Source organism: Schistocerca piceifrons, chromosome 2, assembly GCF_021461385.2.
Source record: "Schistocerca piceifrons isolate TAMUIC-IGC-003096 chromosome 2, iqSchPice1.1, whole genome shotgun sequence".
NCBI lineage: Eukaryota > Metazoa > Arthropoda > Insecta > Orthoptera > Acrididae > Schistocerca > Schistocerca piceifrons.
This window is the reverse complement of record NC_060139.1, coordinates 177,091,581-177,103,959: the sequence shown is the minus strand read 5'-3', so window position 1 is coordinate 177,103,959 and position 12,379 is coordinate 177,091,581. Positions and strand designations below refer to the sequence as shown.

The 12,379-nt window shown below is 38.7% G+C and overlaps 1 protein-coding gene across 1 annotated transcript in view; it reads right to left on the bottom strand.

Annotated features, from left to right (window-relative positions):
* The window catches only part of LOC124775116 (spermatogenesis-associated protein 20), a 274,485-nt gene that overhangs the window by 173,951 nt on the left and 88,155 nt on the right, over window positions 1–12,379 (bottom strand). The window contains exon 10 of the mRNA XM_047249951.1: window positions 8,319–8,527. Coding sequence (XP_047105907.1) covers window positions 8,319–8,527 — 209 coding nt within the window. The remainder of the gene's footprint in view (window positions 1–8,318; window positions 8,528–12,379) is intronic.

Here is a 12,379-nt window from a genome sequence, read left to right as displayed (position 1 = left end):
ACATTGGCCACTAGAACAGTATCTGCAGTAAATGATGTCCAATGCAAAAATTAGTCTACTTTGCTTATTTTCATGTGCTTGTGACATAAAGTATTATATTATGAGATAACTCTTCCCAATCAAATAGGGTATTTTCGACTCAGAAAAATGCCAATTTGAGTAATACGCAGTATATGTTCATGAACCTCTAGTTGGCCCCTGTTCAAGAGCCTGGCCTCTCAATACACATTTTCTTTAATGTTGTTTGTTAACAATATGAGCTTATTCCCAAGAATTAGCAGCTTTCACTCAGTTAATGTTGTTGTTGTTGTTGTTGTTGTTGTTGTTGTTGTTGCCTTCAATCCTGAGACTGGTTTGATGCAGCTCTCCATGCTACTCTATCCTGTGCAAGCTTCTTCATCTCCCAGTACCTACTGCAACCTACAACCTTCTGTATCTGTTTAATGTATTCATCTCTTGGTCTCCCTCTACGATTTTTACCCTCCACACTGCCCTCCAATACTAAATTGGTGATCCCTTGATGCCTCAGATCATGTGCTACCAACCACTCCCTTCTTCTAGTCAAGTTGTGCCACAAACTTCTCTTCTCCCCAATCCTATTCAATACCTCCTCATTAGTTATATGATCAACCAATCTAATCTTCAGCATTCTTCAGTAGCACCACATTTCAAAAGCTTCTATTCTCTTCTGGTCCAAACTATTTATCGTCCATGTTTCACTTCCATACATGGCTACACTCCACACAAATACTTTCAGAAACGACTTCCTGACACTTAAATCTACACTCAATGTTATCAAATTTCTCTTCTTCAGAAATGCTTTCCTTGCCATTGCCAGTCTACATTTTATATCCTCTCTACATCGACCATCATCAGTTATTTTGCTCCCCAAATCGCAAAACTCCTTTACTACTTTAAGTGCCTCATTTCCTAATCTAATTTCCTCAGCATCACCCGACTTAATTTGACTACATTCCATTATCCTCGTTTTGCTTTTCTTGATGTTCATCTTATATCCTCCTTTCAAGACACTATCCATTCCGTTCAACTGCTCTGCTAAGTCCTCTGCTGTCTCTGACAGAATTACAATGTCGTCGGTGAACCTCAAAGTTTTTATTTCTTCTCCATGGATTTTAATACCTACTTTGAATTTTTCTTTTGTTTCCTTTACTGCTTGCTCAACATACAGATTGAATAACATCAGGGAGAGGCTACAACCCTGTCTCACTCCCTTCCCAACCACTGCTTCCCTTTCATGTCCCTCGACTCATAACCGCCATCTGGTTTCTGTACAAATTGTAAATAGCCTTTCGATCCCCGTATTTTACCCCTGCCACCTTCAGAATTTGAAAGAGAGTATTCCAGTCAACATTGTCAAAAGCTTTCTCTACGTCTACAAATGCTAGAAACATAGGTTTGCCTTTCCTTCATCTAGCTTCTAAGATAAGTCGTAGGGTCAGTATTGCCTCACATGTTCCAATATTTCTACGGAATCCAAAATGATCTTCCCCGAACTCGGCTTCTACCACTTTTTCCATTCGTCTGTAAAGAATTCACATTAGTATTTTGCATCCATGACTTATTAAACTGATAGTTCAGTAATTTTCACATCTGTCAACACCTGCTTTCTTTGGGATTGGAATTATTATATTCGTCTTGAAGTCTGAGGGTATTTCGCCCATCTCATACATCTTGCTCACCAGATGGTAGAGTTTTGTCAGGACTAGCTCTCCCAAGGCCGTCAGTAGTTCTAATGGAATGTTGTCTACTCCCGGGGCCTTGTTTCGACTCAGGTCTTTCAGTGCTCTGTCAAACTCTTCACGCAGTATCGTATCTCCCATTTCATCTTCCTCTACATTCTCTTCCATTTTCATAATATTGTCCTCAAGCACACTGCCCTTGTATAGACCGTCTACATACTCCTTCCACCTTTCTGCTTTGCCTTCTTTGCTTAGTACTCGGTTTCCATCTGAGCCCTTGATATTCATACAAGTGGTTCTCTTTCCTCCAAAGGTCTCTTTAATTTTCCTGTAGGCAGTATCTATCTTACCCGTAGTGAGATAAGCATCTACATCCTTACATTTGTCCTCTAATCACCCCTGCTTAGCCATTTTGCACTTCCTGTCGATTTCATTTTTCAGATGTTTGTATTCCTTTTTGCCTGCTTCATTTACTGCATTTTTATATTTTCTCCTTTCATCAATTAAATTCAATATTTCTTCTGTTACCCAAGGATTTCTACTAGCCCTCATCTTTTTACCTACTTGATCCTCTGCTGCTACTTCATCCCTCAGAGCTACCCATTCATCTTCTACAGTATTTCTTTCCCCCATTCCTGTCAATTGTTCCCTTATGCTCTTCCTGAAACTCTGTACAACCTCTGGTTTAGTCAGTTTATCCAGGTCCCATCTTCTTAAATTCCCACCTTTTTGCAGTTTCTTCAGTTTTAATCTACAGTTCATAACCAACAGATTGTGGTCAGAGTCCACATCTGCTTCTGGAAATGTCTTACAATTTAAAACCTGGTTCCTAAATCTCTGTCTTACCATTATATAATCTATCTGAAACCCGTCAGTTAATACTAAGCACAAATCCACTGTGCATTTGGATCGCACCTCCTTAACTACTGTGCAGAAAGACGTGCAGTGTACTGCTACATCCATTTTCAATAAGCTACCACAAAAATTAAAAGTCTTAGCAGTAATTCTTGCATGTTCACAACTAAACTGAAGAATTTCCTCAAGAATTACTCTGATTACTCCTATTCTGTCAGGGAGTTTGTGGAAAAAACTTAAGCTAATTCCTGCGTTATATTGTTCAATATGGTAATATATTTGATAAACACAGCTTTTCATCTGCACAGGATTTGTCTACACTTTATTTTATCTATGTTAATTTCATGTACTGACTCATTCCATGGCAATGGAGATCTACTCCTCAAACTGGCCGTAAGGAAACAAAATAATGTAAGACTTTGACATCTGAAGATGATGACAAAGAGGGAAATAGCTGCACAACGGGATGACTGTAAACAATGAAAAATTTGGTGACTAATACTGTAGAAAAGCATTTCAGAACAGCTGTGGTCTAGCAATTAATATAAAACATACATGATGTGGAAACTTTGAAGAAATTTGTGTGGCCAGAGTTTATCCACAACACCTCTACGAAGGATAGATGAGTCATGCACTATTCCTAGATTTTTAAGACAGCAGATGTAAACTTAAGGGGACCACACCCTGCCTATTTAGGCACGTATCTGACCCATTTATGAAAAAACTATTTGATGCAGGACCTTAATATTTTTACTGTACGTTACATGATGCTAATAGAGTCAGCTGTACTAAAAGCTACTTCATCCATTTTATAGTTTTTAAGAAATACTTCTTTAAATTTATTAACAAAAAAATATTACCTTTATTCTGCAGTTTTTTTTTTTTACTTCCTAATGGGGGAATATAAATTAATGTAGTACCGGAGGTGGCTTTTTATGTTATGCAGAGTCTCTGAAAATTTCATTCATTTATCTATGAATGTTTCTGATATAATGGGGCATGTGTACAGAAAATTTTAGTTTGTGGGAAATTGACTTCAATGAAAAACTTTTGAAATTTGTTACTTACAGTTAATTAAAACTGTCCTGCTGCATATGATGACCCTTCTTTGGCCTCTAGCAGGTCTTCCAGCTTCTTTTTCACCTTACTGGATGTTTGTCTTGCTTTCTTGGCCTTGTTAGATGCAGACCTGTCTGCATTGGCTATCATCATTTTCTCGCAATGTTGCAGCCCAGTGATCATATTTTCACCATGATTAATTCCAAGCTTTTTCAGTGCCCAACACTTTCCAATATTACCACAATTGAATGTCATAACAGCATCATGAACTTTTAGCTTCATTGCATGCATGAAATACAGTTTTTAGGAAGACGGTTCCAAATTATGCTGTTAAAACATTCATTTGGGTTCTGTGCCTGTCCATGCAGACATTTCCTTAGGAGGTCAGGATGAGCCAAGTCTCTGAAAATAGGATTATTACTGTAATAGCAGCAGCAGGAAGAGAATGCTGGTGAGAATAAGATTTTCCAGCTGCCTGAGCCCTATTGTATTTGCACCACAAATTTTCTCCTGATGGACAAAATCCATGACATGGCTTATCATCAGTACAGGACTTATGGACAAGTATATCCCAAACATCTCTCTTCATTGCCTCCAGATTTTCTTTATTTCTCCTAATTGCCTGCCCATAGTATACCTGCAAGTTTTCTATTTCAGTTTTAGTTAACCGACCCTGTTTGGTTAACAATTTTCCATCTTCTAATTTTTTTCCTCTCATATCAACAGCTAGTTTTCTCAGCCTTGTTCCCAAACATTTTTGAACATGGCCTACACATTCTATTTTGCTAATAATGGCATCTCCATACGGCTTAGAGTTAACCACATTGTTGTATGTCTTACGGCCACCATCGCCCAATTATTTGGTGTACCGTACGCCTCTTGTTTCTACAGAGCAATGAAATATTTGTTGTACTCCATGAACTTCCATACCACCACTTGTTCCTCTAAAATTAGCCAGACAGTTGTGTTCTTTATGTTCATTGACAACATTTGGAATATTTAGACATTATCTCCACATCCAACACTTTACCGGTGTCTACACTCGTGGCAGTCACTACTCCATTCAGAGAAGTATGTCCTCTTTTCTGCCAACTTCCATCAAGTGCAACTACAATATCTGAACATCCATTATTTTCTTCCACTGCTTCCCTAGCAACCAGTTTCATGCTTTCCCCACTGATCTCACATGCAGCTTTCTCTAATATTGCAGTCAGTTTTTCAAATTTATTTGGTGGTTGATGTAAGTTCACCACTGAACAAAATGTTCTCCCTGCAGCCATGCCCTTGCCAATGGATCGTAAGGTATAAACTAATCTAGTATTGATTCCATAAAGGCCACTTGCATCTGGTTTTGAAGAACTCATAAATGACATCACAGCTGAGCATTTAGTGCAAATTAAATCCAAAGCAATTGCTAGGCCTTTTCTCCCACTGGCACTCTCACAAATTTTCACACTTTGTGACTCACCACACTGTCTACGTAGTACAAATTTAGAAATTACATCTGATAATATTCTCAAATTTATAATAATGTTACTGCACCCCTTGTCACTTACAGTAAATTCATTGTAACTCTCTTGAAATGGTGAGAGCTTCTTTGATGATGCACTTGTTGAAGAATTACAATTAGAAACATCGTTGCCAGGCGACATAACCTCTTGTACAGAAAGGTTTCTAAACTTGTTTCCTCTAAATTGTAGTTTCTTGAAAATGCCTTTATGTTTCATCATCATCAATAACACAACAAAACACACATAAACAAGCACTGCAAACCTAAGTATAACGACTACTCACAATCACCCTTGAACAAAACTAACTGCGTGTTTGAAAGCGTGTTGTTTACAAACAGCAGAAACAAAAGAATACCAACCATTGCATTCCAAGGATAGCCAACACACTCCGGAGTAAAAAAAAAAAAAAATCCCTAATGTGCAATGAAGGCGATATAAAGATCTAAAATGTATGCAGAAAAGTTGGTGACAGAAAAGTGGGCGTGGCACATAAACACACGCGGTACGAAAATGGTCTTTAAATGCTCAAAAAAAATTTTTTTTCAGCAAAATCCTTTTCAGAGTACTTAAATAAAACCTTAATCTATCGAAATATGATGAAAACAGAAAATCGATTTTTTTCTACCTGAACCACGGTGTGGTCCCCTTAATGAAGTAATGGAGGAAACATAATTGAAGGTTGGGATATATACTGATGAGGCAAAACATTATGACCACCTGCTTAATAGCATGATGGTCCACCTTTGGAATGCTAACAGCAGTTCCGTGATACAGTTTCAACAAATCCTTCATAGGTTTCCAGAGACATACGTATGACACCAGATGTCTATGGGCAGATTATGCAATTCCATAAATTATCAGCCAGTGGTTTGCGGGCAAGGAAACGGCTAGTGGTAGTGTCCCACACGTATTCCATAGGATTAATATCAAGATAATTTGTTGACCAAGGCATCAATATGAGTTCACTATCAAGCTGCTCAAACCACTGTAGCACAATTGTGACCTTGTAACATGCAGAGTTATCCTGCTGGAAGCCGTTAGGAAATACATCAAGTGTGAAGGGGTGCAACTGGTCCACAATAATGTTCATGTAGCACACAGCTGTCAAGTTGCCTTTTCTGATTACCAATGTATGTCTCGTGGAAGCCCAGGCAAATGTTCCCCATAGCATAACACTGACCCCAACCACCTACATCTGTAGCACTGTGCATTATTTTGAGCAGCTGTTCATATGGACGATGGTGTGTGCTGACACAAACATTAATCTCGTGTAACCAGAAAGATGATTCATCTATCCAGGTGACATATTTCCCTTGCTCCACAGATCAATCATAACTGATGATCTCAGTGGGTCAACAAGGGAACACGTAGGAGTCATCTGCCACAGAGCCCAATGCTGAACAATGGGGGCTGAACATGCTCCAAAACACTTGTGCCTGCAAAAGCATTGTACTCTGTCATCGGATATGGCACAGGTCACCACCTATCCAGCAGGCAAGCCTCTGACCACCTCACCTGTCTGATGAGGTGTGGACATCCAACACCTTGTTATCTGCTCATGGCTTCACTGGGAACAACCAAATTCACTTTTCAAGACGCTCATCCTCAGGTATCAGGCCATAATAAACTTCCCTTTGTCAATCAAATAATGGAAAATCCAGGAGGGAATAATGACAAAATTATACAAAGAACACATTGCTGCTCACCGTATAGCAGAGATGCTGAGTGACAGATAGGCACAACAAAAAGACTGTCAAACATGTAAGCTTTTGACCAAAAGGTCTTCTTCTGAATTAGACATCATACACACACATACTTACATAAATGTAGCTCACACACACGACCGCTATCTCTGGCTCAGCAACCAGAGACAGTGGTCATGTGCATGTGAGTTGTATTTGCACGCACGCACGCACGCGAGTGAGTGAGTGAGTGAGTGAGTGAGTGAGTGAGTGAGTGAGTGAGTGTGTGTGTGTGTGTGTGTGTGTGTGTGTGGATGATGATGATGATGATGACGTTTGGTTTGTGCGGCACTCAACTTCTCGGTTATCAGCGCCCGTAAAAATTCCCAACTGTTGCTCAGCACAATTTTGCCACTTTCATGAATGAGGATGAAATGATGAGGACAACACAAACACCCAGTCATCTCAAGGCAGGTGAAAATCCCCGACAGGAACCCGTGCTTGGGAAGCAAGAACGCGACCGCGAGACCACGAGCTGCGGACGTGTGTGTGTGTGTGTGTGTGTGTGTGTGTGTGTGTGTGTGTGTGTGTGTGGAGGGGGGGGGGGGGGGGAGTGGGGGGGTCTAATTCAAAAGAAGGCCTTTTGGCCAAGAGCTTACTTCTTTGACAGTCTTTTCATTGTGACTATCTACGACTCAACATCTCCACTATATGGAGAGTATCAATCTATCCTTTTCATAATATTGTCATTATTCCCTTTGTTAAAGTCATTTATGCCAGTGGATTTCTCCATTTGCAGCCCATATCATCACTAGAATGATTCCTTGTTTGTCTTTGCTCCACTTATATACTTTCCTTACCATGTCATGTGCCTGCAACCCTACCGAGTGGCATTAATCTCAGGGTGGGTAGGTTATAATGTTTAACTCATCAGTGTAGTTTATTGATACTTGTGTCAAGATTATTCTGTATTTCTCTGTACATCCATAAAACCAGTTTAGTTTAATTTATAATAAATTTATACTTGATTATCACTTCATTAAATGTCAACATTGTTTCATAAATAGTTCACAATACTGCAGAACAGCCTTAATGTTAATGAAAATTCCTGTAAATTTTAATAAATTATACAGTTATGTCATTCCAGTGTATACACATAACTTAAATCTTGTAATGCCTGACTATGACAACTGATGAAAAACTTGCTATTGAACAGGTCACTATTTATCTCACATAAAAAATGAACAATGAGAACACTATGAATAAAGTGGTTATCTTGTGGCAACTGCTTCTCTCGTATCTTGGATAAGTTGAGAAACTGATATGTTTAAAACAGAAAACTTTTTTCCCAGCACCACAGACACTATTTTGGAATAGAAGAGTTTATACACTACATACTTCATGTCCTCTGATAGTTATAGGTATACAGATACATTAATGTCACAAGATACTGAGCCCATGTCTATGGATGCCAAACTCACTATACTGACCCAAGGGAAGTTGAAACTTACCTTCCTTTAACCTGAGAATTGCTGAAGCATCAGTTGCCGGTGAAGTGAAATATCCAGCACTTTCAGTGTCCCAAAACAACTTATCTTGTTGATCTTGAAGTTTCTCTGCCCATTCTAGCCACCTGTCATCCAGACTAGCTTCATACAAGTCCAGCAAGCCTTGGACAACAAATGCATAGTCATCCAGAAAACCAGAAATTGGACTTGAACTGCAAAACCAGAATACATCATAAGAAACTGCACATTCACTTCTGGCCTGGTCAAAGTACAAACCTTTTGTATGTTGACCATTTACTGAAAGATGTGCTTAATATGGGAAATGTATTTCATTTTCTGAAGTTTTACAAAGCTATGCTACATGAAAAATAAACAGAATATGTTCAATAAGATATGAATTGCTTGATCTCAAGTACTATTCCTTGAGTGCAAGAACTAGACAGCCACAATGAACACGATACAGAATAAACATAATTAATATATTGTGCTGGCATAGAGCAGCCATACAGAGAGAGAGAGAGAGAGAGAGAGAGAGAGAGAGAGAGAGAGAGAGAGAGAGAGAACATTCTAGCTTGAGAAAGGATTTGTCCAAAAGCTAGCAAATTTTTCAGTCTTGTTCATGTGCCTGTCAATGACTCAACACCTTTACTGTAAGTGCATATTGATTTTGGTGGCCTGTTCAAGGGTGCTGGGTGGCTTCTGGCAGGAGACATCCTATAGCAAACAAGCACTGTATCATCATTGTGAGAGATACGGAGGTGAGCAAGTGCAACTGTGCTGGGACTTATCCCAGTTCACTACTACTAGTGCCATGTTGTCATAAAGTGCCTGTGCATAGCATATAAATTATTGTGCCATACTCTAAGAATGAAACTAAAAATTAAAGTAACTTTTCCAAACTTTGTCAGTGTATGCTTCAGTATATTAATGTTAACATTGTGAAGTCTCAGAATCATCAAATGAATATGTTATTTTAAGAAAAAATAGGTGGCACTAAATAACGAAACTGTAAGCTAAAAATTGCTCAGAATGTGCAAATGTGTCACAATCAAAAGTTACAAGTCTCAATTTGATCAGGGCAATATTTTGGTCAAAATCGGCATTTTTACAAGAAAATGAAGGTGCTAAATATTAGATTCAGAAAGATGAAAATTCTTATGTTGCCTTAGGTTAATGTAAAAACATTAACTACATGACTCCATTAAGCAAACTCTATTAGTTTTCAAGTTATTCACTAAAAACTAAATTTCATATTAGGTTAAGTATCATTTGTATTTGTTAATAAAGAGTTCTAATTACAGTGCTTGATTACCTTCATTAAATAATGCAGCTGTACCAAGTTTCCAGACTCTATTGTGAACAACAATCTTTCCAAGGAATCTTAAACAGGCAGTTAGAGGTCATGTTCTACTGCCGGTTCTGTTATAAAACTTCTAGCTACCAAAGTTTAATTGCAGTTGAGATAAAACTTTTCCAGTAACTAAAGCAAACTTAGCTCCATTCACATAAACATTAAGGAAATAGTAAACTATTAAATGGCAGATATATTAATTAATATTACTCCGGCACTGCTATTCTGGCAATTGTGCACAACGTTATTTATGAGAGTGGAAAGTGGCTATTTCATATACACAGGGTGTCCCACTCAAATCTCCCTGATTTCAAGGACCCAGGAGAGAAAAACCACAGTAGATACGAAAACAGAAATTGCACCACATTGTAGAGAATCTCACAGAATTTATATTCCCACATCAGAAGTGCCAAGTATCGTCGCCAGAGTGCAGCAAGGTCGCATGAAGCGAAAATGGCGACTCCACAGCAGAGATCACAAGCAGTGGTGTGATTTGCAGAAACAAAATTGCCGATTACTGTGCAAAGAAATTATCGTCATGTGTATGAATGTGATCCACCTGATGTGAAAACAATTAAGGAATGGTGTAGGAAGTTTCTGGCAACAGGAAGTGTTCTGAAACATTCTGGCAGTGCACTTTATGGAGTTTCAGAAGAGACAGTGGAGGACATCAGAAAAAAGTTTCTCAGAAGCCCAAGTAAGTCAATCTGTCAAGCATCTAGGCAACATGATGTACCTCGATCAACATTGCATCATGTAGTTCACTAGCGTCTTTGTATGTGTGCTTACAAAGTGCAAATTCCGCAACATCTGACGCCGAACGACAAACCACGCCGACAACAATTTGCTGTGGATATGCTGTAGCGTATTGATATGGATGCCAACTTCCTGGAAAGATGTTTATTCTCAGATGAGGCAACCTTTCATCTATCAGGAAGGGTTAATAGGCATAATGTTTGAATTTGGGGATCACAAAACCTGCACGTTGTCAATGAACATGTTTGTGATAGACCTAAACTAAACATCTGGTGCGGGCTAATGCACAACAGGATTGTTGGACTGTTCTTCTTTGCAGAGCAAACAGTGAATGGGTCAGTGTATCTGGACATGTTGGAGCAGTTTGTGTACCCTCAGATACAAGACTTGCAACCCAACATCATATTTCAACAAGATGGAGCACCACCGCATTGGTCAACAGCTGTTCGCAAGTTCCTGGATACGAAATTTCCCAATCATTGGTTCGGATGTGGAGGACCCATTGCCTAGCCACCACGTTCACCTGACATTACGCCACTTGATTTCTTCATGTGGGGATTAATGAAGGACCGCGTGTATGCAACCAAAGTGGACGATATTCCCACATTGGGACATTGTATCACTAATGTGATTGCAACAATAACAGAGGAAATGTTACAAAGAACTTGGCAAGAAATTGAATATAGACTCGATATTCTTTGTGCTACAAATGGTTCACATGTAGAGGTATATTGATGATAAACAAATAAATTCTTTGAGATGCTCTACAATGTGGTGCATTTTTCACTGTAGCATCTACTACAGGTATTTTCTTTGTTTTTATTTATTTATTCATTTTTTTTTTTTTTTTTGCCTGGGTCTTAGAAATCAGGGAGGTTTGAATGGGACATCCTGCACAATGAAACCCCTACTGTACGTTTTTGTGTGGTCCAGACAAAAAACACAAAACTGATGGAAACTCAGAACCGAGGAAAATGTTAAAACCTCCAAAATACGAACAAAACAATATGTAATTGGCATATATGATTAAAAACCATAATCCTCTTCAATACATTGTATAAAAGTTGTACAAATGAAGAAAGTTAAATGTGCAATACAATGTTTATACAATAATGTGTGGTAATGAATTTCATCATTTATTCAAAAATCACAGATGTGTTACAGCTAGTAAAAACTCAGCAAAAAATTGAAATTGGTATCACGGTGCAAGGTTGTTGTTGTTGTGGTCTTCAGTCCTGAGACTGGTTTGATGCAGCTCTCCATGCTACTCTATCCTGTGTAAGCTTCTTCATCTCCCAGTACCTACTGCAACCTACATCCTTCTGAATCTGCTTAGTGTATTCATCTCTTGGTCTCCCTCTACGATTTTTACCCTCCACGCTGCCCTCCAATACTAAACTGGTGATCCCTTGATGCCTCAGAACATGTCCTACCAACCAATCCCTTCTTCTAGTCAAGTTGTGCCACAAACTTCTCTTCTCCCCAATCCTATTCAATACTTCCTCATTAGTTATGTGATCTACCCATCTAATCTTCAGCATTCTTCTGTAGCACCACATTTCAAAAGCTTCTATTCTCTTCTTGTCCAAACTATTTATCGTCCACGTTTCACTTCCATACATGGCTACACTCCATACAAATACTTTCACAAACGACTTCCTGACACTTAAACCTATACTCGATGTTAACAAATTTCTCTTCTTCAGAAACGCTTTCCTTGCCATTGCCAGTCTACATTTGATATCCTCTCTACATCGACCATCATCAGTTATTTTGCTCCCCAAATAGCAAAACTCCTTTACTACTTTAAGTGCCTCATTTCCTAATCTAATTCCCTCAGCATCACCCGACTTAATTTGACTACATTCCATTATCCTCGTTTTGCTTTTCTTGATGTTCATCTTATATCCTCCTTTCAAGACACTATCCATTCCGTTCAACTGCTCTTCCAAGTCCT